This window comes from Ochotona princeps, chromosome 13 (assembly GCF_030435755.1).
Source record: "Ochotona princeps isolate mOchPri1 chromosome 13, mOchPri1.hap1, whole genome shotgun sequence".
Taxonomy (NCBI): domain Eukaryota; kingdom Metazoa; phylum Chordata; class Mammalia; order Lagomorpha; family Ochotonidae; genus Ochotona; species Ochotona princeps.
Window position 1 is genome coordinate 41,378,651 of NC_080844.1, and position 27,603 is coordinate 41,406,253.

Sequence of the window (27,603 nt, forward strand, 5' to 3'; positions counted from 1 at the left end):
TCAAAGGAGAGTTGGAGTGTATCTAACCCACAGGTGGGTACATAGGTCAAGGTACATGTAATGAGCCGGGATTCTTTATAACAGCCTGTGGTTGCCAGCTCCCACTTGTCTCGGGAAGAAGAGGAGGCTCCATGGATCCCATAGTGGTGCTGGTGCTTTGTTTCTCCTGCTTGCTTCTCTTTTCACTCTGGAAACAGAGCCATGGGCGAGGGAACCTCCCACCTGGTCCCACTCCTCTTCCAATTCTTGGCAACATCCTACAGATAGATTTTAAGGACATGAGCAAATCCCTAACCAAAGTGAGTATGCCCAGTAATTTTTAAAGGTCAGTAATTAAGATCAGGTTTTTAAAAATGCATGTTGCTTGAGGCCAATTATTAAAATATGTTATTTGAAAGAAGCATCTCCTTGTAATTTTGCTTTTCATGTTTTTTTTAATCAGAAATAGTTGGAAGAAGTAGCACATTTGGCCAGTATTAAGTCTTAAAATATAAGGTGGAGTCGAACTCATAAAATGCCAATGCCTTTTCTTGTTTCACAGTCATTTTAGTGAGGACATTGCTATCTACAGATCAATGGGAATCAAGTGTTTGTGATTCCTGATACCACAAGTAAGCAACTTACTACTATAGCCAAGGAAACGTTTATGGTTCTGCAGTGCAGATGAATGAAAGAAAGAATCAGGATCTGCTGGGTGGGAATGCCACTCTTCATCTTGTACAAAGCTACTGTCTGTGACTGACTGTGAATGCGCAGCAGGGGTGAAGTTATCTTTGTATGAGATCTGTGTGCTCTTGCCTTATTCAGGAGTGCCACTCTTTCCTGTGTGATAACAATCATATAGATTCTAAAACTGGCGGCGTGTTAGGGTTATTAAGTGTGTAAAATGTGGGCATCTTGTACTCCTCACTTCCGAGTATATTCTCCTCAAGAGGAGCTTTGTAGATGATGTCAAGCAGTGTCACAGTGCTGTTGGATGTGGGTCCAGACCTGAACCCTGAGTTCTAGTAAAGTCGCAGTCATCGGAGTCTGCTGAAGCATAATTTAAATGTGAACCTTCTACTGACTAGGGAACAAACAATTAGAAAATCTTTAAGTTTTTGTCTCTTAATCTATAACAATGTAAGTAATCCTTGCTCTATGTTTTGACTAGTTGTAATATTCTGACACTATTTTCCCCTGAAACAGTATGGGTGTTGGGAGCCACTGTGTGTAATATTGTTGCAATCATCAGCGTATTTTTGTACAACATCTAGAAATATTTGGTGTATTTGACGGAACAAAATTATCAATAGTAAGATGTTCATATCAGCCTGAATGGTGAACATAATGTAGGCCAAATGTGATTTCTCTTACTAACATTCACATTTTCTTTCCTACCGCAGCTGTCAAAAGTCTATGGCCCTGTGTTCACTGTGTATTTTGGATTAAGACCCACCGTGGTGATGCATGGCTATGAAGCAGTGAAGGAAGCATTGGTAGATCTGGGAGAGGAGTTTTCTGGAAGAGCGCGATTGCCAGTAAATGAAAAAGTTAATAGAGGATTAGGTCAGTTTTGTGTGTATGTGTTCACATGTGTGTTTTATGCCTATGTATGTGCATGTATGTGTTCCTTATGTGCATGTGTATTCACATGTGTGCATACATGCATGTTTGTGTTTATGCACGTGTGTGTGCTGGTGATGACATTGTGGACGGTGAAGTTGGATGTATAAGTCAGGGACTCATTCTGAAGAGCTTTCAGATACCAGATTCCTCTTCCTTTCTTTGCATCCTCAACTTTCTTTTCTCAGGAATTATTGCCAGCAATGGAAAGACGTGGAAGGACACCCGGCGCTTCGCACTCATGACACTGAGGAATTTTGGAATGGGGAAGAGGAGCATAGAGGACCGAGTTCAAGAGGAGGCCCGCTGCCTTGCAGAAGAGCTGAGGAAAACCAATGGTGGGTGACCCTTAAATGTCCTTAAGAGATCTCTCCACTCTAGTGATGTCCTTGGACAGATGCATTGCAGAGATAGCAAGCCATTTCAGTCTTTGTCCTGGTTATCAGCTCCCCAGAGGAAAAGTGACTGTTGGAAGCAGAGAGTTTTTGCACCTCTCTGGTTGTTGTGAATACTAATCACTATAACAATTTTGGGAATACAAAACATATCTTACTTTTTTAATCTTCTGGCTTTGTTTGTTTTGGAATTCTCATTTGTTAGAAGTAAAAATCCGTACTTGTCCTGTAGCATAATATTCTAATACATTTGAACAGAGTGTGTTGTGGGATTGACCTAATCATACTATTATGAAGCATGAAGAAGTATTGGATGCTTTCATTTACCCGTTCTAAATTTGAAGGATGAGCCTCACTAACATGTCTAAGTGACTTTCAGTGTACATGCCTACAAGTCTATGAATTTAAATGCTTAGACATCTCTTACTGCATGCCTCACCCATTATATTTTCTTTGTGGAGAAATAACTATTATACAACTGTCAGTGAAAGGTTTTTAATGTTACTTAAATGCTTACTCTCTTGATTCATAGACTTGGAGTAACTCTATATTACAGATAAATTTCTCCTAAAATGCAATGAGTTTACCTGTTATACCATCCCTATTTCAAGTTGGCTTAGTCTTCATCCTTTTATTTGCAAAGAATCATGTTTTTTAAATTTTGTATATTTTAGAAAAAATTGACATCTGGCAGTGTTTTGGATAGGGTCCGATAACGACTCCAATGAATGGTTCTTTTCAACAGATAGCAATGTGTCTGCACAGTATGTCCTTCTGTGAACCCGGTCTTGGTTGTTAAGCATCTTGAGGTTGGGACTGAAAATACTCACGTAACTGTAAGGAAATGGGTCATGTTCTATTTATGTTGCTGCAATAGTAACATAGGTAATCAAAAGAAAACAGCAGTAACCCATAAGTTCTGGCTCTTTTTAAAAGTTTATTTATTTCAGAGAGAGAGAAAGAGAGAAAGAGAGAAAGAGAGAAAGAGAGAAAGAGAGAAAGAGAGAGATAGAAGAGAGATCTTCCAGCTTCTGGTTCACTCCCCAAATGTCTGCAACAGCTTAAGCTGACCCTCTCCAAAGCTGTGACCTTGGAGTTTTTCCGCATTTCCCATGTGGGTACAGGAACAAAAGGACTTGGGTCATTCTCCATTGCTTTTTTGGGCCATATGCCAAGAGTTGGATCAGAAGTGGAGCAGCTGAGACAAAAATCAGTGGAATGCATGTGACATAGGGTAGAGGATTAGCCTCATGTGCCACTGTGCTGGAGCTCTCTCTTTTTGAAATAAGATTTATTTTATTTATTTATTGAAAGACAAGGTTTTAGATTGAGGGAATCTTCCATTGACTGGTTCACTTTCCAAATAACTCCAACAACTCAAGAGCCAGCACTTCTGATTCTCTCATGTTAATGCTGGGACCCAAGCAATTGGCTCATGCTTACTGCTTTCTCATGCATATTAGCAGGGATTTGGATCTGAAGTGGAGCAACTAGCATTCTAAGGGGTATCCATGTGGGATGTAGGCACTCATCATAGGTAATGGTTTTACCTGCTACACCACAGCGTTGGTTTCTAAGGACTGGATCTTTTTGTTGTTGTTAACTAATTTATTTTATTATTCCCTGATACAGTTTCATAGGTTTGCTTCTCCCCTCTTAAGCCCCTATTATCCTCCCTACACTAACACACCCATGTCATTGCAAAGGTATATTCCTTCACAATCAGTCATAAGTCCATCATTTAAGTGTCTCCTGTCATTGTAGACATGGACAATGGCAAAGAGTCTAGCATCCTATTGTCAAGATATATTCGATTGTTTCATTGGAAATCCATCCTGGATTAGAAGGGGAAATACACACTGCATTGTATCTTCATATCTATATGTAATAGTTTCTACTACACAGTTAGTATACATTCCCTTTAATGAAAAGCCATAACAAATCAACAACAGAGAAAAATAGAAAATTTACAATGCCATGAAATTAAAGAACATGCTACCAATCGACTGACATGTTACTAAAGAAATGAAAAAGAAAATCAATAATCTTGAAGCAAACAATGTTGTTTTGTGACCTGTGAGTCAATGAGGAAATTAATAACGAAAATAAAAATGTTTTTAATGAAAAAATAAAAACAAAACTATCAAACACCCTGAGATGTAGCAAAAACATCTTGACTCTAAGATTTTCTAATTTCTTAATGTAAGAATTAATTGAAATGAACTTTCTTTTAACAGTACCTTGATTGTGTCCCATAAGTTTTAATGAGTTGTGTTGATGCCTTCATTCTTTCAAGCAATTTTGAAATTTCCTCTTTGGTTTTCTGTGTAACCTATTGTTCATTTTGCAGCATATTATTCAGTTTCCAGGTATTTGAATATCTTCTGTGGTATTTTGACTTGTCAGTCTCCAGTTTCATTCTATGATGGCCTGAAAGATATATGGTAAAATTTCAAAGTTTTTTTTTAAGTTTGCTGAGGCTTGTTTTAGGCCTACATCATGGTCAGTTCTAGAGAGGACTGCATGTGTTTGTCCAAAATAGCATTGACTGAGCATCAGAATCCTGCGAACAGAGACTGTGATATTTCCTTCTGGCAGTAGGAAGTAGGAAAACTGTTATTTAATAAGTCAGGATGGAATAGTCCACCCAGGGAATGAGAGAAGTGTAGTGCTGTTTTAAGCACTTTGAAGATGTTGCTGATTAGGTTACTGTTTCATAATCTTAAATCACCTCTGCTTCTTAGTTCAAAATCTTAAGCTTTGAAATGAATATTCTAACAGTGTTTAAAAATGTTTCCCTCTTCAGCCTCACCCTGTGATCCCACCTTTATTCTGGGCACTGCTCCCTGCAATGTGATCTGCTCCGTGATTTTCCAGAACCGTTTTGATTACAGAGATCCTACCTTTCTTAAATTGATGGAGAAATTCAATGAAAACTTCAGGATTGGTAACACCCTGATTATGCAGGTGAGAAATTCTGTGTGTGTTACGCATCCTCTGTTCTCTTAGCTTGAGTTCAGCTGTCTTCCAATGCTATGACCCTGAAGGTGAAGGTGAAAAATGAGAAAGAGGGAGACACATGCACACAATCAGAAGAGAGTGAGTATAAGAGAGATGGGGGTGGGGCAAAAGGAAGAAGAGAGTAAAGTAGGGAGGGAGGAAGAGAGGGAGGGAGAGAAGAAGGAAGGAAGGGAGGGAGGGTAAAGAAAGCCAAGAGCTGTGCTGGGACTGTCCTAATCTCACTCCTTCCTTGCTGACATACATGAGCCCTGGTTAGGGGGCAGCATGTCAACCTCATAGAATGGAGCTGGTTGCCATTCAAAGGTGAATGCTCAGGTTCAGCTCAAGTCCTTTCTTTTTTAAAATTAAAATTTAAAATAATTACTTTTGATTTACTTGAATGGTACAGAGGCTACAAGAGATATAACCAGAGACAAACTTAACATAGATTTCCTATCATCTGATTCATACTTTAATTTCTCACAGCCACTGGAAGTGTTCAAAATTGATGTCAGGAGTTGGAACCAATTGAGCTTTTCTGTGGGTGGCATGGATCCAACTACTTAACCAACACCTGCTGCCTCTCAGGAAAGCATGAGCAGAAAGCTGAATTTAGAAGTTAATTGTGGACATGTGCAGAGTTACAATTAGGAATGTGCCCTCTCTGAAATCTTAAAATTTTCCAATGCCTGCTACCCTATTCCCTTTTTAAGTCTAAAAATTGTATTTTAAACATTATAGGCAATAACTGATACAGTGAAAAAAGTTGCAAAGCTACAGCAGGTAAAAAACCCATGGAAGTGTACATCGAACTAATCCAATATTGTATTATGCAACAGATGCCCTTTGGGGTAAACAGTGGCCATGACATCCTGACCAGAAGGTTTTCTTGTGTAAGCTGAGTAACTTTTGTGGCAGGGTTTTTACAAAGCTGTATCCCTGGCATGACTGTGTCGAAGTAACCCATTGCTTTGCTGAGAACTCCTTGCTCTCACTCTCCTGTTAAGAACTGTAGTCCTTTTCCATTGTTTTTAGGACCTTTGGTGACCTGATCTACCACTTCTGCCACCAGCTCCATGAGTTCCCAAAGCTAGTTTCTCCAAAAATGCCTCCTGTCATGGGTCTATAATTTGATTGTTGCTGTGTACTATAATTTCCAAAATTACTGTAATTTCCACCATCACCTCCAAAAGTTTCTTTCTTCATTTTAATCATTATTTTCTCCTCCACCAAGTCACCCCACCTTGCTTTCCGTGTTCTGACCTTTTACCACCAAAGCCTCCTCTGCTACTGTAACCAGGACTATCAACATCATCTCCAAAACTTGTATCTGCCATCACCTCCTCCATAGCATCCCCTGCTCCCATCACCTTCACTTCAACTGCCTGCTCCTCTACCCACATTTACTCCATTGCCACAATCACCTCTATCACCTCTAATGCTTCCTTTATGACTCCTAAAGTTATTGAATCCACCCTGTGCCCTCTTGGTGGTCCAGCAGTTGACTATGCCTCCTGTTTGGAAAAGGTCTTTTTCATCTCACAACTAATTCCAATTTTTCAAAAAGAGTATCGCTGAAAATAATTTTTCAAATATGTGTCATGAACATTAAAAGTATTAAAAAAATTTTAAAGATACTTGTTTTACTTTATTTGAAAGGCAGAGTTACAGAGAAAAGGAGACAGAGAGAGAGAGAGAATATCTATGCTCACTGGATCATTCCACAGCCAAATTGCCTTTGCCTGAATCTGAGCTGACTTCAATTCAGGATCCAGGAGCAGTTGCTTGGCTTCCCAAGTGTGTGCAGTGGCCAAAGTACCTGAGCTATCTTCCACTGCTTTCCTAAGCCATAAGCAGGGGCTTAGATTAGAAGTGACAGAGCTGAGACTGGAACAGGCAGCCATATGGGATGCCAACACTCAAGGTGCAAGCTTCACTTACTACGCCATGGTGTCAGCCCCATGGTGATTAAGTTACAACAGCTAATTTTCTATTCTACATCTGCCCATCTTCCTTAATTTCTGTACTTTGTATCTTTTCATACATCTGTAAGTAGTCTCTCAAATGTTTTGATTCTGTATGTTCTTCAAAAGCATCAACAACAGTCTTCACTGTTAGGTGGGCACCAATTTGCAGGAGACCAATTCTGGAAACAGCTCCTCGGTGCTACCCCATGCCCATCTACCTTGTATGTTTGAGCAGTGATTGCTGCATCCACTTCTTTCTTCTACACAGGAGTAAGATCATGAAAGCAAAGGCCCTGGAACATTTCATCTTGTGGTCTCTCAGCGCCACACCATTTGGGAATGTGCCATTCAGAAGTCAGACCATCTTCAGATTCCCCAACTTTTCTAGTTCCTTCAGAGCATGGAGTCGCATATTCAGGCCTTACTTTCCTCATTTTCTTCTAGTGTAGTATGTCCAGCACTCCTTTCTTAGCCTCTGTCTGGCCAGGGTATGTTTGCAGTTTAGTAAATTTCCTAGTTTGGGGGCATTTTTGAATGCCCAATTGTCCGCATCATTCTCTCCACAGCTCTGCTTCTTTTGGTCACAGTGTGGTAATGTGTGCCATAATAGCAATCTTTTGCGTTAAATTGACAGCAGAGTTTTCATTTCTCTTACAATTTTTGGAAGAATGTCTGCTGCTTTGCACCCTGAGTGAATTCTTAATTAATCGTAAATGATGACAAGAATCTTGGGTCACCTTCCACATGTTCATTGACAAATTTGGAACAGAGACACAGCCTCTTTGTCTGGAACCACAGACCAGAGTCTACCCTGAGATCACAGCTGCCCTTGCCAAAACCACTGTCACTTTTGGAAGCAGATGGAACAATTGGAAATATTGGGACACAAAGTTTTTGAACATTTTAACTTACTTTTTCTCTACTACAGCTTTCTGTTGTTTCCATAAACTTTGGCTGTGGTTTAGAGTTCTGATAAAGCTTTATTGCTTGGTTTCACAAAACATTTGTGGGGAAATGAGACATTTGATCTGTCTACTGTGACTTGTTTGCTGATATCAGCTAGTGAAGTTAACATTTGAATACTACAGTAATTTTCATATTGTAATGACATAGAAGTCTTCCTAAAACAGATTAGAACCATGTACAGCACAAATATCTGGGAATAGTGCTGAAATTCATACTACTGCCTGGAACTTTTTCCATTAAACCTGACAGCCCATTTTCAAGGTGATTCCTCTGTGGCTGTCCACCAACCTGTTCATGACCCGCCATGGACAACCCAGGCCCTTGTTGAAAGCTTTTGGTTCTAACACGTGTGTCTGCTGTAAAAATTTAGAGAATTCCTCCTTGTGTTGTTTACCTGAAATATTCTAATGTGGGTTGTCAAGGAGGCTGAATGTTTGGGAGCATGGATGACGCCTGGGAAGTTTGAAGGCGTGGGTCTTCTGACAAAGCAAGGTTAAATTGCAAAATGATTGATTTAAGATGAATGATTTATGAAAACAATCACAATTTTGTTCTGTGGTGAGGTAACACATTGTATACTACAAAAGTAACATAAAAACTCAGGTGCCCAGATTTTCATCCAGAAAATGCTGGTCTGGATTCCTTACTGTCTTTTGTGCCCACTCATTCACATAATTCTTATGGCTTCTTATACAGAGCAGAAATAGTAGCACATTGATATAGGCGAATGGATAGCTTGATATATTTCTGCCAAGTACTCCTTTCCTCTGTGTTCCTTTAGAGAATAAATGATCACATTCATGCCAGTCAATATTTTGAGTTTGTAGGAAGAGTTGATGTATTAAGTCAGAACAGACGTGAAGATAATGAAACTAATATGTGTGTGTAAAGAGGTTATTGTCACTTATCAAGGGATCAGGGCTTTCTCCCTTATTTCTCTTTGTCAGTTCCAAGGGTTAATTTGTACAGACACTCCAATGGTGCTGCTCAAGGTAGAATGCTTTTTTCTATGACTGTTTTAATTCATAGATGTGTGCATTGTGTGTTTATCTTATATGTGCTAAAATGAATTTCATAATTATATTTTTAAGGTCTGCAATATGTTTCCCATACTTATTGATTATCTCCCAGGAAGTCATAAAAAAGCAATTGAAAACATTATTTATGTAAAAAATTATGTTTTGGAAAAAGTAAAAGAACATCAAGAATCTCTTGACATTAACAACCCTCGGGACTTCATTGATTGTTTCCTGATCAAAATGAAACAGGTAAAGAGTCATTTCTTTGTCTGCATTATGTGCCTTATTGATCATTCCTATACTAACTGGGATTATCCAAGTGATCAGATAAGCAATATATGGCCATTATTGTAGGTACCTGCTGTGTTTGTGGATCTTGACTAAATAACATGGAAGAGTTAAAATGAGTTGTTTGACAGAATATATAAGCTCTGCTTCTAGATAGTATCTGAAGTCACATGGAATGCACACAATTCACTTAATATGGATAGCAAACAGATTAGGAAAATAAAACTATCAAATACAAAATGAATGTGATCTGTTCCTATACTACAATTTTTGGTTGAATGTGATTTAAGTCTTTCAGGTCTAAAAGTTTAAGTTTTCACTTAATTTATCTGATGGGCATAATTATGTATGAGAAGGAGAGACAGAGACAGAGAAAGAAGGAAAAGGTGTGAGAGAGAGAGAGAAACTATTGGTCTCTATACTGTGCTACTTGGTATGGGTTGCAGTGACCTCATAACTTTTTTGCTTCTTTATTCAATGAATCTTTTCCTATTGCTACACAAAATGTAGCAACTTTTTTGTCTTCTCATCTGCCTTCCTTGAAAGTTCCCATGATGTATGAAGAGCTGTTCAAACCAGTGTCTGTGGAACATCTTACTCAGAAGCCACTTTGCTCTGTCTCCATCCAAATCATTTTGATTATTCCTTTAACATTTGGCATCAATCAGAGATTTTAATACCTATCCTCAGACTTGTCAAGACAATGAAATAGAGATAAATTGTATAAAGCACGTTGCTTACCACGTGGCAAAATTTCAAAAATGGTAGCTGATTAAAAGGAGTATTATATCATTAGATTTTAAAGCACATAATGGAAAAATAATGTTCTTGAAGGAAAAAGCAAATTTTGAGACAAGTGTTTGGCAGAGCATTTTAAATTTCCACATTCCACGTCTCAGTGTCTGGATTCAAGTCCTGACTCCATTCCCAATTCCAGTTTCCTATAATGCAGACCTGGGGAAATACAGGTGACAGCTCAAGTAATTGGGGTTTTGCCACTTGGGAGATTTGAATTGTAAACTTATTTGCCACAATCTTTAAACCATATTCAACTTTTCCCTATTATTAGTACCTGATGTATTAACATTAAATACTTACAATCATCGATGACCCACACCCAGCTTGCCTTCATTTAAAAAAGAATTTTATTTATATATATATTTGAAATCCAAATTAGAGAGAAGAGACCAAAAAATCCACCGATCCCCCAACACTGTACAAAAGAGAGAAAAGAGAGAGAGGGAGATAGAGAGGGAGGTTAAGATAGATAGATAGATGGATAGAGAGAAACAGAGAGAGACAGAGAGAGAGACAGAGATACAGACAGAGAGAGATCTTCCATCTGCTGGCCCACTCCCCAGTTTGATACAACAGCCATAGCTGCCCCTGGCTGAAACCAGAAACTAGGAGCTACATTTATATATCCCAAGTATATGGTCACCCTTGACAGCTTTTACCAGGTTGAAGATTTGAAGCTGAGCCAGAAGTGGAACAGCCAAAATATAAAGCAGTATCCATATGGGATGCCAGCATCCCAGGCAACAGTTTTGCCATCAAAACCACAGTGGTGATCCTCCTTTGCATTTTATAAATCAAAATCCTTCCATCTGTCCTGCATTGTTCATATTGTGTGTTTTGGTTTACTTTTGAGCTTTCATATATGGGTGAGAACATGCAGTGGTTATCTTTCTGTGTCTAAGTGATTTTACTTAACATGATGTCCTCTGGATCCAAGTAGCTGAGAGTGCTAGAATAGTGCCTTTTAGTGAAATATGGATTCTCTTGGGCTGACTGTAATAAATGCACTAGCACAATATCAAATTTTCAATTAATTCCTAGGAAAATCACAACCCACAGAGTGAATTCACTATTGACAATCTGTTGGTAACGGTGCTTGATTTGTTTGCTGCGGGAACGGAGACGACCAGCACCACCCTGAGATATGGGCTCCTGCTCCTGCTGAAGCATCCTGAGGTCACAGGTACGAGCAGTGGGAGGGAGCATGGCAGGGCCAGCAGAGACACCGGGAAGCCGGGCCTTAGCCTGCACCTTGTTTCTCTCAGAGCAGCTTCATCCTTTAGATTCTGTACTGGAAGCTGCAGTTTGTGCAGCTCTGATGAAGGGATAGTGATGAGAGCAATGACTGGTCAGTGAGGACATGAGAGCAGTAGTCACCATCATAAAGCTGAGGACAGTGACAACAGCTGTGGAGAAAGCATCTGGGCTCCACGGAGGGGTCTGTCACAGGCACAGGTTTCATGAACTGCCCTGGGACTGTCTGCTGGCTTTTCCCTGAGAGCAGAACACTTCAAATGTCTTTCAGAGCTCTCTCATTAGTCTGACAACTTTTTTTTTTTTTTTTTGCTAGGACATCACACTCCATGACTAAGTTTTTTTTTTAATTATAGTGCATATGCCAGAATCTTGAGGAAATGACCTGAGAAAATTTCCACAGTCTGGGAAGTATTTTCAAACATGAAATCTACAATGAAATTGTATACAACTGAGGTAGAGAGTGTGTTTAACGGATTTATCAACCTAGCAAACAGTTCAGAAATGAATTCTGCTACAGTTTAATCTTTTACAAACATGCTTTTTGTTTTTAAATTAACATTTACCTATCTTGAGTAGCTTCTATTTTTGTGTATTGGGTGTTGTTTCCGTGGTTCAGAGCCATTGTGAAATGATTATAACTCAATCACAGATGAGCATTCTTCCTGGTGAATCCTGGATTGTTCGTCTCACCCACATAGAGGAGATGAGGAGATCCCCAGCTCTGTGAGAGATTGCAGCTCCAGCCTAAGTGCCGTCAGAGCAAGGAAGCACCCGTGGAAAGGCCTGCAGGTGCTGCCATCTGCAAGGAAAGTTCTCACTGTAAATTAAATTAAATTAAATAGATGAACATATCCACCCAACACAGGATCCTGGCATTTCTGAAGGCTAGGATTCAAGACAAATCATGAAGAAATTTATTCAGAGACAAAGGGTGTTTACACACACACACACACAGAGCATGAGAATGACATTAAAATGCTAGGAGAAAATGTGTGTGAGTGAAGAGAGACACCCAGCTCTAAGAGAAATGGTTATTTACTTGTTGCTGTCAGTAGTGAGAAAATTAATACTAGCAGTTAAAGCACATAAGAACATTTGTAAGACTTCTAAATTAGTATCTGAAACTGGGAATTGAAATCAACAGTTTAAGCTTGAACACACAAAGGAGCAAAAGAGATCTTAGTTGTCCAAAATCAAGGAACTGTAAGCCACAGTGATGTGTAGGGTGAACACTGATGCAGCAGAAACTACGATATAAACACTGGAGAAACAGAATGAGGGAAGAGCCTATGTGCATGCGTGTCTGTAGGTGAATCACTTTGACACACTGTCTGATGTGGGGTGGAGAGAGCTGTCCTCATGTCCCCTGGCTGCAAGTATAGAAATTAGTTAAAATAGATAAACTCAGCAATTAGATTCATTATATACAAATGAGAATATGGTTCTAAGAAATCTAACATAAACATTTTACGTTCCCAGTGTTCCATGTTTAGGTATCTATTCAAAGATCAACTCAGCATCTTAAAGATATAGCTAAATTCCTGTCCTTTTACTGCAGTTTTTACAATACCTAAGGCATGGAATGTTCCTTGTTGGCCATTGACATTTTATAGATACATGAAGCATAACATATACCCACACTTAATGAAATGTTTTCTGCCTTGAAAAATATATCTTGTATTTTATTTTCTTTTAGACTTATTTATTTATTTGGAAATCAGCATTACAGAGAGAGAGAGAGAAGAAAGAGAGAGAGAGTAAGAGATAGAGAGAGAGCAAGAGAAAAGAGAGAGACTTCTGTATCTTCCATCCATTGAATCTCCACACGCCATCCTGAAGCCACGAACCAGAGCTTCCTCTGGAATTGTTTTCTGGGTACAGATTGGAGCAGCCAGGAAACAAATAGTTGCCCACAGGGATGCTAATTTTGCAGGGCACTACCTGTACCTACTAAACCCCAAGGCTTGCTCTAATATTTTGTATTTAGAGCAAAATGAATAGCATTAGAGGATATTATGCTAAGTGAAATAAGTCATGCTCAAGAAGACAAATAGTGTGTGTGTTGTCGTTTATTTGGTAGTTTTTTTTTTTTTAAGATTTTATTGTTATTGGAAAGCCGGATATACAGAGAGGAGGGGAGACAGAGAGGAAGATCTTCCATCCGATGTTTCACTCCCCAAGTGAGCCACAACGGGCTGGTACACGCCAATCCAAAGCCAGGAACCTGGAACCTCTTCCGGGTCTCCCACGCGGGTGCAGGGTCCCAAAGCTTTGGGCCGTCCTCAACTGCTTTCCCAGGCCACAAGCAGGGAGCTGGATGGGAAGTGGAGCTGCCGGGATTAGAACCAGCGCCCATATGGGATCCCGGGGCTTTCAAGGCGAGGACTTTAGCCGCTAAGCCATGCCACCGGGCATGTTTATTTGGTAGTTTTAAAGAAACCAATTTAATATATAATAGTTAACACTATAGTTTGAGAGGGTGAAGATTAAAGAGTTATAGGGAGATTGTATAACAAGTACCAAACCATCCTTACAATGCGAATAAGTTCTGGTGTTGTTTGGCATAAAGGTGACTACAGTTCATTAGAACTTACTATATCTTTATGAACAAATGAAAGAGGGGCCGTTGAAGGACACAAACATAAACAGAGAAAAGGGAAAAATGAATTGATCAGGACTACTATATCCTGAAATGATCTTACATGAATATTTGTAAGGATAAAATGTTAACTGTAAATTAAAAAATATTTACTGATCAAAATGCAAACCAATCTGACTCACAGGACATACAAAATGCAAGCATGAAATTATTGCACTGTATCCCATAAATGTGAACAATTGCATCATAAGCAGAAGAAATGTGAGCACAGATTTTGGAAGAATCTTCTGCAGTATTTCCATCCAGCCAACTTTGTGATAAGTGCAAAGGAAGACATTGCAGATAAACCCATGCTAAACACACACATCCAATAGTCACATCCATATCTGTTTGTAGAATTCTATTTACAAATACTATTCATTAGTGTCCTACAAAATATTTGTTTCTTTTTCAAAAATATAGTGGTTAGCATGTCCCAAGTGTCATTATTTTTTGTTTTTTTAAGATTATTTTGTTTATTTGAAGGTTACTTTAGATTAACATTTCATGAAGAGAATGAAATATATATTACTTCAATCAAAATAAGTATGCACATATCTGTAAAAGCTTAATGTATTTTCATAGAACACAGCCAAGTTCCATACCCTGTTTCTCAGAGGAAGAATTTCCCAGGAACCTCCTGTGTCTGCTACAGTGATGCTTTCTTGAGTCTCCGTGCACTCTGATCTTCAGGGCTGTTGGACACCTGCATCCTGCTTCACTCAGCCCTCACCTGCTGTGAGACATGGGTTGTGCTGGTCCTAGTCCCTGACTCCTCCCTTGTGTCTTCTCAGCTAAAGTGCAGGAGGAGATTGAGAGTGTGATTGGCAGAGACCGGAGCCCCAGCATGCAGGACAGGAGCCGCATGCCCTACATGGACGCTGTCGTACACGAAATCCAGAGATACATTGACCTCGTCCCTAATAGTGTGCCTCATGTAACAACCTGTGATGTTAAATTCAGAAACTACCTTATCCCCAAGGTAAGGCTGTGATCTTGAAATTCCCAAACTCAGAGGCCCCAGCACTCACACAGGAGACCCTGGAAGAAGTTCCTGGCTCCTGGATTCAGTCTGGCCCAACTCTGGCTGCTGTGGCTATTTGAGGAGTCAATCAGTGGATGGAAGGTAGTCTTTTATTCTCTTATTCTATACTTCTTCTCTTTATTTACTATTCCAGCCTTTCTGCATGTATGAATTTTATATACAGTAAAATTAATCTTGAAAAAGCAAAGCTTCTATTACATATTTCTGGACTTTAACTAATCTGCCCTTCTATTTAACTAGGTTTACTACTTTTAGGTGATTACAATTCCATGTAAGTGTTCAAAGTATCAGCTTATAAATTTTCAGCACTGTTTTAGGAGTTGTATCACAGTGACATTACATTTTTAGATCAATTTGGAATAACTTGATGACATGATATGACAAGTTGAATTTTCCAACTCCTAGATTAGTTTCCAGCACACCATTATGTCCCAATGTTTGGGAGACGACTTGACTTTTCCCACTATCATTTTATTATCATCACTGTGACTTGCACGTATGTAATACTTCCCTTGAAAGGATAAATATTTGTATTTAGTGCAGTACTTTTGAAAATAGCTTCATAATTTGTTTGCTAATGCTGTATTATAACTGACTATTGCTTGTGTTACATAATATCTAATAGCCATCTTATATTTGATTATCATTACTAATACATGTGGGTCTATGTGTAAGTTCTATGCATAGAATTCTGCAATCTGTTTAGATATTTTTCTTATTTTGCATTTCTCATTATTGTAATGCTTACCTAGAGCGATTTCTAGGTCTGTGTTTACCAGAATTCATGAACATGGGCATCCTTGTTGCATTGTGGAGCTCTGGGAGATGTGGAGGTTTAATATCTCACTAATGGGAATGTTTTTGATCCGTTTTTTAAATTTTTATCATTGCAAGGAAGTTTCTCCTCTTGTTCCAATCCTTCTTGTGATTAAAGCATATGTAATTGAATTAAGTGAATTCTCTGAATCTATAAATATGGTCATATAATCAGGATTGTCATTATACAACATGCAATGAATAATCATAGGCAGCACTTATATATTATCTTACCCTGAATCCTATGCAGCTGAACTGGATTTACTGCACTGGTTCAGGACAATTTTAGTTACACTTATGAGGCTTTGCTCTCACATTTATTTTGCAAGGAATATCAGGGCAAATATGTGTCTCCTCAAACATTTGAAAACATTCAAAATTCTTTCATGCTTTTTAAAAATAAAGATACAAAGTAAGTTATTTTTATTTATAGTCATCTGCTGAGCAATAGAACAGATTAGAGCAGCAAGTGAGGGTGGGGCCTCAAGTGCAGGCTTGTTGGAATACAGGATGGACTGAGAAGTGACTGGCCACTGAGTTCCCAAGGGCTCAGTACATCAGATGCTATTGCAGGGAAATCATTGTTTCTGAACTTCAACTCATCCTGGTTATTGCGTGTTCTGGCTGAAATGACACTGTATTTTTTTGCATATGGGTTTTCTTATGTACAGATCAAAGAGACATAAAAGCTATTTCCATTGTTCCTTCCGATTCTTTGGCTTCTTTAGGATTCAGTATCTCTGTCTCTTTTATCCAGGGCACAACTATATTACCATCACTAAGTTCAGTGCTGCATGATCACAATGAGTTCTCCAACCCAAAGGAATTTGACCCTGGCCACTTCCTGGACAAGAGTGGCAATTTTAAGAAAAGTGAATATTTTCTGCCTTTCTCGACAGGTAACCAATTTATTTCCATGTTAATACAGGGTACAGAATATATTTTTGTAATCAGTGTAGATGTAGGTGGTTTGCTTTCTGGAGCCGACAGATGGGTTCCTTCTATGTGATCAGAAATCCCAATACATGTGTCCACGTGCCTTCCTTGTTAGCTGTGGGTCCTCACTGTAGAATCAAATTAGTAGATTCTATACTGGGTGGGTCTGAATAATCCTTCCAAACTGAGAAGCCTGCAGTATAGGATAATTGAATTCTGCCTATAAATATACCTTGTTACACAGATATTTCTTTTAGCACATGACTCATCTAAAATATCTTCATCAAGCTTGGAAATGGTTCTTGTGTTTATATGTTTGAGGTACTTCTGTGATGGTCCTCACTTTGATTGAGATACATGGACTTCTTCATGTTTTTTTAAAAAATGTTTATTAGAAAGAGGAAGCTACAGATTGGGAGCAGGATGGAGAGAGATGTGGTGCTGGTGAGAGAGACAGATCCTTCACTTGTTGACTCTCTCTCTAAATACTTTCGAGAGTCAGGCCTGGGCCAGGTGAAAATCCGGAGCCTAGAACTCCATCAGGGTTTCATTCATGTTTGCAGTGTCCCAAGAACTTCATCTTCTGCTGTTTTCCCAAGTACACTAGCAGGAAACAGGCAAAAATGGAGTGTTTGAGAAAAGAACCAGCACCTTGCTGGGAAGCAAGTGATGCAAGCAGTAGTTTAACTTCCCTGCTATAACATTGACCTAGAACTGTAGGAAGTTAGTATTTCAGAGTCCATAAAATACTGTAAAGCAGCTTTTATTTACATGAGGCGAGGAGGTGATTAGCCAGAGCATTGCAACCAGTTAGGATAAGTTCTTTGAAAGAAAAGCACAGGCTGCTGGGGAGGCTGATGGGGAAACTGATTTCTGCTCATGGACATCCCATAATTTTCTCATTGGAGAGATGATAGATATTTGAGCTGCCGAAGATGAGGCCAACTGTTTGAAAAGAGAAAATCTGGGTACTCTCACACAGACAGTGGATCTCAGGAATGGAGCATTCATTCCTGAAGCTCCAGGAGGTCAGAATTGTCCAGAAAAATGTAGACTAGGGAGTACTTGGAGATGTGAAGGCTCCTGAGAGAGACTGGAGAGCATGTCATGTGCCTACACTCAAGATCATACCTTGGGCATTTGTGTTCCACAGCTGCACAGTGTGAGCAGAGTGTGTACACATCTAGTCCCCATTTTTCCCTTCTATTGTTTTCCATGCTTTGCATTTGGCATTGCTCATTCAACACGTCAAAGACTGAGCTCTTCTTAATGAACTCTTATTTTACTTGCACAGATAAAAATAGAGAATAACATTCTGCTTAATCCATGATTCAGTGGATCATGAATGATAAGGAGAACTAGAGGGAAAACTTGGGCTCACTACCGTATAATGAAGCTGAGACATGAGCCATACCTTTCAAAAGGAAGCAGAAGAGAAGAGTCTCTTAGGTCAATGGGTCATCACTGAAATGGAGATGGGATACACCTAGAGCTGAGTGGAGAATGCTTAGTCTCAAAGGAGTGACACAAGTGAGAACAGGTTATGAGGGTCCAGCACAGCCATTTGGACCTTGTTTTCAGGTATGGAAATGAGAATCATTTATGGTTTTAAATTGAGAGCTTGTCATGTGCAAATATATGGTTTTACATTGTCCCGATAAAAGTAGTTGGCTGAATATTCTGCCCATATTTCAAAGGGTTATAAAATAGAAGTGAACTAATTTTAAGTCATTGGAAAACAGAATTGAAATATTTATTTTGAGCTAAACTTTCTGTTACTCATGCATAGGAGTGGTTTTACATACTTTATTAAGAAGGATAAAATTGGGAATTTATGATGGATTTAAATAATTCTTGAGCCTTAACAAACTTATCTTTTCATTTCTTTTTTTTTTTATTGTTAATTATTTTGCATTATGTGACAGTTTCATAGGCTCTGGGAATCCCCCCCTCCCTCCCCCTCCCCTCCCTCCCCCTCCCCTCCCCCCAGTGGATTCCTCCACCTTGATGCAGTATTACAGTTCAAATTCAATCAAGATTCTTTCATTGCAAACATATACCAAGCATAGAGTCCAGCTACTTATTGTCCAGATGGGTTGAATAGTTTCTTGGGGAGACCTTTTCTGGTCTGAAGTTTGAGCTGGCAGAATATCATCACAGTCAATTAAGAGTCCCAATATAACATCAACAGCAATTTGCAATGTTATGGAATTGACATGGTTTTGAGTAACCAGTGTATTAAAAAGAAAAAAAAAAAAAAAAGGAAAACAAGTCCTAGCCACCACCTATGATTAGCTCATTGACATTTCAATTTTAGTTCATATACAGGACCGGCTGCTCTATACCTTAAAATGGCCATAAGGCACCATTCAGCTGTTTCGTGTCCATTTCATCTTAGTATTTAGCCAGTTGTTGTGTTGAAGTAAAATTTTGCTGATCTTGGCAGATTTTAGGATAATCTAGACTGGCTTGTAACTCTAACAAGATATATGTCAACATTTTAGGTGCAGAACATTTTTTTTGGGGGGGGGTGTGTGCAGGAAAATCCTCAACACCATGGTGAGGAGTAACTAATCTTTGTGACCCACCCAGCGAGGCATGAGCCAATCCATGCCAGCTCTTTCCTGTCAGATTTCAAGTTCTACTTTCTTATGTTTATTTATTTTAGGTTTGGTTTTTTTTGTTTGTTTTTTTGTTTTTTTTTTAGTTTGTATGATTGTTTGTTTGCTGTGAGGGGTTTTCAGAGCGATCCCGATGGTCATTGCGAGGGAGGGGGGGTCCAGAGGTGGAGCCAGGCTCGGACCAGAGAAAGCTCTCCTCCCTGGTCCCGAAGGACGTTTATTGTTCTTCTGTTTCTGTGGACCACTCAGGGCTTCTGGTTGTCTTTCCGATGACGTTGGTTTCTGCACGGTAGTGTTTGGACTTCTTCCATCCCCTGTGGAAGCTCCGCTTGGGGGTGGGTGACCTCAGAGTACTCGGCCTCCGAGGGCATCCAATTCCCTGTGGCCTCCTTGGCAGTTGGGATATAGTCCTTGTTGCTCGTATTAATAGTTTGTGGTGAAGGTCTGGGAGTCTTCATGGTTGGGATCCAAGCTTCCTCCTTATCACCTGCTCCACTCTGGAGTGCTCCCCTGCTCCACGCACATGACCTCCTGTTAAGAGGTTGTCAGGATCGCACCCGATTCCCCCCTCATGCATTGGTATAGTAGTTTTATTGTTGTTTAGTGCCGCTTTGAGTCTGTTATCTATGAATTACCAGATTTGATCTTGATAGGCTATATTGTACTTTTTTCTCACTCTTTTTATGGTCCTGAAAGATTTCCCTGCACTCCCCCCCATTACAGGTTAACATAGCGTATTGAGGGTATAGTAGGTTTTACAGTTTTTCGATGTAGATCTTAAGTATTCTGACATTAATTGTTGGTTTATAGATTATATCGCGTTATCTTATTGCATTGGATACAGGTTATAAGAGATTGCACTAATATTACAATATACAGGTACTATTTTCCAAGTTGTTCTCTTTTCATCTCAGATTAAGGCAAACATGTGGTATTTAACCTTTTGGGATTGGTTCATTTCTCTTAGCATGATGGGTTCCAGTCTGGCCCATTTGTCCACAAAGAACTGCATTTCGTTTTTCTTAATAGCTGAGTAGTATTCCAAAGAGTAGATGAACCATAGCTTTCTTAGCCAGTCTTCCGCTGATGGGCATTTTGGCTGCTTCCAGGTTTTTGCGATCGTAGATTGTGCTGCTATGAACATAGGCGTGCATGTTGGTTTCTTGAGTAGAAGATGTTTTGGATATATCCCAAGGAGTGCTATTGCTGGATCATGTGGTATGTTGATTTTCAGTTGTTTGAGTATTCGCCAAACTGATTCCCATAGAGGCTGTACAAGTCTGCACTCCCACCAGCAGTGGAGAAGGGTTCCCTTTTCCCCACATCCTCGCCAGCAAGTGTTGGTGGTATTATGTATGTGTGCCATCCTTACTGGAGTTAGGTGGTATCTCATAGTTGTCTTCATTTGGATTTCCCTTATTGCCAGGGAACTTGAGCATTTTTTCATATGCTTGTTTGCCATTTGGGTTTGTTCTTTTGTGAAGTGTTTGCCCATTTCCCGTGCCCATTTCTTGAGCAGTTTGTTTGTTCTGGTGTTTTGGTTTCTCTGGAGATCTTTGTATATTCTGGATATTAGCCCTCTATCACCTATGTCGTGTGCGAAGATCTTCTCCCATTCTGTGGGTTGCCTTTTTACTTTATTGATTGTTTCTCTAGCTGTACAGAAGCTTTTTAGTTTGATGAGGTCCCAATTGTTTATTTTGGTCTCGATTTCTACTGCATTTGGAGTCTTTTTTAGGAAGTGAGGGCCTACCCCTAAGTGTTGCAGTGTGTTTCCAACATTTTCTTCCAAAAGTTTGAAGGTTTCTGGATGTAGGTTTAGGTCTTTTATCCATTTAGATCTGATCTTGGTGTATGGTGAGAGATGTGGATCTATCTTTTTGTTTCTGCAGGCTATTAACCAGTTGTCCGAACAGCATTTATTGAACAGACCTTTCCATTTGCTTGGGTTGTTGTCTGTCTTTTTGTCGAAGATTAATTGACTGTATCTGTGTGGGTTTCCATCTGTTGTTTCTATTCTGCTCCACTGATCTTCCTCTCTATCTTTGTGCCAGTACCAGGCTGTTTTGATGACCACTGCCCTATAGTATGTCCATAGATCCGGTACTGTGATTCCCCCTGTTAAGTTCCTGTTCTTCAGAGTGGTTCTGGCTATTCGTGGTTTTTTGTGTTTCCAGATGAATCTGTGTATCATTTTTTCCAGTTCGATGAAGAATGCTGTGGGTAATTTGATTGGGATTGCATTGAATGTATATATTGCTTTTGGTAGTATAGACATTTTGATGATATTAATTTTGCCTATCCAGGAGCATGGGATGTTGTTCCATCTTTCCAGGTCTTGTTCTATTTGTTTTTAGAGTGTTTTGTAATTTTCTTCATAAAGGTCATCTACGCTTTTGGTTAAATTTATTCCCAGATATTTCATGCTTTTCTCTGTTATTTTGAATGGTAGCTTGTTGGTTAGATCTTCTTCCATCTTGCGGCCATTTACATACACCATGGCTATTGATTTTTGTTCATTTATCTTGTATCCTGCCACTCTGCCAAATTCTCGTATGAGTTCTAGGAGTCTTTGTATTGAGTTTTTTGGTTCTTCTATGTAGAGAATCATGTCGTCTGCGAATAGTGAAAGCTTGACTTCATTTCCAATTTGGATTCCTTTGATTTCTTTGTCTTGTCTTATGGCTTCTGCAAGTACCTCTAGGACTATATTGAATAGCAGTGGTGATAGTGGGCAGCCTTGTCTTGTTCCAGATCTCAGTGGGAAGGGATCCAGTTTTTCTCCATTTAGTATGATGCTGGCATTGGGTTTTTCATATATTGCTTTGATTATGTTGTGGATTGTTCCTTCTATCCCCACCCTGGTTAGGGTTTTTAACATGAAGGGGCGTTGAATTTTGTCGAAGGCTTTTTCTGCATCTACTGATACTATTATATGGTTTTTGTTTTTCAGTTTTTGGATGTGATGTATCACATTTATGGATTTTCTTATGTTGAACCATCCCTGCATTCTCTGGATGAAACCTACTTGGTCTGGATGGATGATCTGTCTGATGTTTTTTTGTATTCTATTGGCTAGGATTTTGTTGAGAATCTTAGCGTCAACGTTCATCAGGGAGATCGGTCTGTAGTTTTCCTTCTCTGTTAATTCTCTATTCGGTTTGGGGATTAAGGTGATATTGGCTTCATAGAATGAGTTTGGAAGAGTTGCTTCCTTTTCTATTGTTTTGAAGAGCTTGTAAAGGATTGGGGTTAGCTCTGGTTGGAATGTTTTGTAGAATTCTGTGGTAAAACCATCTGGGCCTGGGCCTTTCTTTGTTGGGAGGTCTTTAATCACTGATTCTATCTCTGATTCTGTAATGGGTTTATTCAGGTCTTCTGTTGCTTCTGCGGTGAGTTTTGGTAAGTGGTGGGAGTTTAGGAATCTTTCCATTTCCAAGTGGTTATCGAATTTGTTGGCATATAGTTCTTTGTAATAATTTCTAATTATTTCCTTAATGGTAGTAGTGTCTGTTGTTATGTTGCCTTTTTCATCTTTGATACTGCTAATTCTTGCTTTGTCTTGTTTTTTCTTTGTCAATCAGGCCAATGGGGTATCTATTTTGTTTATCCTCTCAAAGAACCAGCTTTTTGATTCATTTATTTTCTGAATGGTTTTTTTAATTTCTTTCTGATTTAGTTCTTGTCTTGTTTTGATAATTTCTTGTTTCCTCTTGTTTGTGGGGTCTTTCTGCTGTTGCTTTTCCAGTTCCTTGAGGTGTGTCCTTAATTCTTGCATTTGTTGCCTTTCTTGGGCTTTGACGTGCGCGCTTATTGCAATAAACTTACCACGTAACACTGCTTTGGAGGTGTCCCATAAGTTTTGGACTTTTGTATCTGGGTTTTCGTTGATTTCCATAAATTTTTTGATCTCGTCTTTAATTTCTTCTCTAACCCATTGTTCGTTTAATAGCATATTGTTCAGCCTCCAGGAGTTTACATGTTTCCTGGGACATTTTGAGTTGTTGATTTCCAATTTCACTCCGTGATGGTCTGAGAAGGTACATGGTATGATTCTGATATTTTTGTAATTAGTTAAATTTGCTTTGTGTCCTATTATGTGGTCTATCCTGGAGAAGGTGCCATGCACTGCTGAGAAGAAGGTGTAGTCTGTGGCCTTAGGATGAAATATTCTATAGACGTCTACTAGGTCCAGTTGTTCTATTGTGTGTGTGAGATCTGTGGCTTCTCTGTTGACCTTTTGCTGCGTTGATCTATCTATTGGTGTTAGTGGGGTGTTCAGGTCTCCCAGAATTATCGTATGTTCATCTATGTCTCCCTTTAAGTCCAAAAGTAGTTGTTTCACGTAGCTGGGTGCATCCGGGCTAGGAGCATAAATGTTAAGAATGGCGATTGGTTCTTGTTGGATCCTCCCTTTCAAGAAGATGTAGTGCCCTTCCCTATCCTTTTTGACATTTGTTACTTTGAAGTCCGTATCATCTGAGAATAGGACTGCCACACCAGCCTTTTTTCTCGTCCATTGGCATGGAATATTTGTTTCCACCCTTTCACTTTAAGTTTCCTGAAGTTCCTTCTGGTTAGATGTGTTTCTTGCAAGCAGCATATAGTTGGGTCCTGATTTTTAACCCAGTCTGCTAATCGGTGCCTTTTGAGTGATGAATTTAAGCCATTTGTGTTGAGGGTTAATATTGAGAAATTATAATTTTGCCGTGACATATACCTGTGTTTTTGAGGTTGTTGGTAATTGATTGTCGTTTCTGTGGATGAACTTTATTGAGATCTCCCTGATTGCCATCCTTGTTTATGGCTTGCTTCCTTTTTTCTCTGGGAGTAGCGCATTTCTAAGGAGATTTTGTAGAGTTGGTTTTGTGTTGGCATATTCTTCTAATTTCTCTTTGCTGTGGAAGTATCTAGTTTCGTTCTCGTATACAAATGAAATCTTTGCTGGGTAGAGTATTCTTGGTTGACAGTTGTTCTCTTTCAGTACTTGAAAGATTTTGTTCCACTCTCTTCTTGCCTGGAGCGTCTGTTCTGAGAAGTCGGCAGTGATTCTGATGGTCCTGCCCCTAAATGTAAGCTTCTCTTTGGATCGTGCTAACCTTAGGATTCTTTCTTTGTATTCATTGGAGGGTAGCTTGATTACCACGTGTCTTGGGGAGGATCGTTTTGGGTCCACCCTGTGGGGAGTCCTCTGGCCTTCCTGAATTTGGATTGGGTTCATGTTCCAGGTATTTTGGAAGTTCTCCTGCATAATTTCCTCAAGTACTGGTTGTATGCCTGTCTCTCTTTCCACTCCTTCTGGGAGCCCCATTATTCTGATATTTGACTTCTTGATGTTGTCGTTCATCTCTTGGATCGTCTTGGTTGCCTTGTGTAGTTGTGACTCTAGTTGGTTAATAATCTGCCTGTTTTCATTCTGGGAATCTTCCAAGTCGGATATCCTGTCTTCTGCTGCTGTAATTCTGTTGGCTAAGCTCTCAACTTTGTTCTTCAAGTCTAGGATCTCGTTTTTTGAGCGATTTTGTTTCTGTGATTATGTGGTTTTTGAAATCTTTGAGCTCGTCCCATCGCTTTTCATTGTCTCTGAAGAGTTTTATAATTATTTTTCTGAACTCCTTATCAGAGACGTCTTCAATTTCTTCATCTGTAATCTCTGCGATTGACCAGGCTTTATGGTGGCTTTTTGGGGCGGAGCAAGCTGTGTCTACGTCACTAACTCTCTTATTTCTTCCCATATTTGTGGCCCAAGGTGTTGCTGAATTCTCACTCTAGTCTAGTGTTTGTTTTTGAGAGACCCAGGCACCAGCTTGCTGAGGGGTCTCCAAGCGCTATCCTGTAGAGATCCGAGCTTGCAGGCGTGGAGTAGCAGGGTGCGGGAATTTTCAAGGCACTTTTGGTGCGTCTCCAGTACACTGGACCACAGGGCGCCACTTCCAAGGCCCAGCAGATTCAAAGCGCACTCTCAGCTCGTCCCCTACACGTATGCGACGACAGGACGTGGGGGAATGAAGGCACTCTGTGTGCGCCCCCTTTGCGCAGGAACACAGGGCACAGAGGATTCTAGGTGCTTTCTCAGTGTGTCCCCAGTGTCAGGGACTGCAGGACGTGGAGGTTCCAGGCGCTCTCTGGGAACGCCTCCTGCACGCGGGTCCGCAGTGCCCTCCTGGTGTGTTTTCCAAGCACAGGACTGTAGGGCGTGGGTTGTTCCAGGTGCTCTCTAGAAGCGCCTCCTGCGCAGGTCCGCCCACCCCAGCAGCACGGGACCGCCCACCCGAGTGCAGGGGACCGCCAGCCCCAGCGCTTGCACAGGACCGCCCAGTCCAGAGGCACACCCGGGTCCGCACAGTCCAGAGGTGTGGGTTCCTGTGGGTCAGTACCGCCTAGCTGTGTGCCAGTCTGCAAGGCACGGGGGAGTATTCAGTGTGCCTTCTGCCTTTCTCCTCAGCGCACAGGACCGCTGTGCGTCAACTCCAAGACAGTTTTGGCAGTTTTAAGGCCCTTGCCTTGTGTCCCCAGAGGCTGGAGTCGCCCGGGGGGGGGGGGTGGAGGGGTGGGGAGATGAGTACCAAGGATGTTCAGGGTCTGTGCCTGCCGCTGGAGAGTTAACTCCCGGAGCCTCCGACCCACTGCTGCCCCTACCCAGCTCCCTCAAACCTCAAGTTCTTGCAGTCTGCCTCTGCCTCTGGTGAGGACTTTCGCCGTGGGTGCTGCTCCTGGCGGCTGCGGCGGGTCAGGGTCTGTGGCGGGTATGGCGGCTGCCGGAGGTTTCTGTGGCTGCTGTGTCTCCTGCGGCTGCAGAGGCGGCTCCCGGCGCGGCTCCCGGCGCGGCTCCCGGCGCGGCTCCCAGCAGCTGTGACTCAGCAGGTCTGGAGCGGAGCACTGTCTTCCCTGCCTTGTCTCGTTTGTTTTCCTGGTTGCTCTTCCGAATTTTGTGGATTTTTTTGGCTCTACACTGTCCTGTTAACTTCACGCTCCTCTCCCTGCAGGTCTATGCTGCTCCACTTACGCTTTTGTCGCGTTCTATCCCTCTCTGTCTGTGAGCTCCCTCACATCCATCTTCCTATGTCGGCCATCTTGCGAGTAACCTCATTTCTTTTTATCATGAGCTTGTTAAAGCTCATGTGTGTGAATTCAGTTCTTCTTTTCTTCAATTCTTCTTTCTTTAAACAACTGCCCAATAAATGTGTGTGCTTCTCAAATAGCTTTGTCTAAACTCAAAGTATTTATAATGTGATAATAGTTAATAAAATGTGTGACATGAAACTGATGGTTAATCAGCATTTGTTGAGTGAGAGATGACAGATGTTACATGCAGCTATATGTATAGCAACTGTTCATTATTCTTTCCATGTATATATCCCATCATCCCCCCAGCTATCCTGTCTCCCTCCCACCCACCCATCCATCACTTCAGTCATTAGCCACTTAGTCACTGAATGCATTTTGTGTTTTTAGTACTCAATGTTTTGATAAAAAAGTCCTCTCTGTTTTTAATTTTCAGGAAAGCGAGTGTGTGCGGGAGAGGCCCTGGCCCGCATGGAGCTGTTTCTTTTCCTGACCACCATCTTACAGAACTTTACTCTGAAACCTCAAGTTGACCCAAAGGATATTGAAACCACTCCACATGTCAGTGGGTTTAGCCATGTACCACCTTTTTACAAGCTCAGCTTCATTCCTGTCTGAAGAAGGGCAGGTCACAGGGCTGCTGCTATGCTGTGGTCTACAGCTGTCCTCTCATAGGTTCCCTGCACCCCTTCCCCCAGCATGGGTTTCTTCCATGTTCTGTACTCTAACACGTCCTCATTTCTACAGATCTATTCTCCACTGAGAAGCCTTCTAGGTCCCTTCATTAATGTATGTTTGCAATAACCAATAGCTGTTGTTACTACATGTTTTAATCTCTGCCAAATGCTGTTATTGACATGTTATTGCTCTGAAATTGTGGAAGATGATACGCATTTGATAATTTAGACTTCTTTCTTCCTTATGTGTTTAGAATAACAATATTATTAAATATTAGATCAGTGTTCAGGCTCTGTTTCCTTTGTACGTAATGTTAATAAGAAGTGAAAGAAAATCAAGTCCCAGAAGATCATGCCGGTTCTTACAGTGAGAGCCACAAGAATGCAGAAAGTGGAACAGAAAAGAAGCTCTGTTTGTTGGCATCTATAGGTGCTGGAGATTGGCAAGTGATAGAAACTATGTCCAAGAGAAGTTTTACACTATAGTGGAATATTGATATGATCATCCAA

At 40.4% G+C, this 27,603-nt stretch overlaps 1 protein-coding gene across 1 annotated transcript; it reads left to right on the top strand.

Moving 5' to 3' along the window:
* Positions 1 to 131: 131 nt before the first annotated feature.
* LOC101527783 (cytochrome P450 2C14-like) lies at positions 132 to 27,451 on the top strand. The gene is made up of 9 exons (XM_004580040.3): positions 132 to 299; positions 1,386 to 1,548; positions 1,794 to 1,943; positions 4,807 to 4,967; positions 9,025 to 9,201; positions 11,080 to 11,221; positions 14,728 to 14,915; positions 16,552 to 16,693; positions 26,853 to 27,451. The coding sequence occupies exons 1-9, from the start codon at positions 132 to 134 to the stop codon at positions 27,032 to 27,034; spliced, it is 1,473 nt and encodes a 490-aa protein (XP_004580097.2). The 3' UTR covers positions 27,035 to 27,451.
* The last annotated feature ends 152 nt before the right edge of the window (positions 27,452 to 27,603 follow it).

Coding starts and splice junctions, on each gene's coding strand:
- LOC101527783 (XM_004580040.3), top strand. CDS start 132: ATGGATCCCATAGTGGTGCTGGTGCTTTGTTTCTCCTGCTTGCTTCTC. Junction 1,549..1,793: donor AAAAGTTAATAGAGGATTAG/GTCAGTTTTGTG, acceptor TTCTTTTCTCAG/GAATTATTGCCAGCAATGGA. Junction 14,916..16,551: donor GAAACTACCTTATCCCCAAG/GTAAGGCTGTGA, acceptor TCTTTTATCCAG/GGCACAACTATATTACCATC.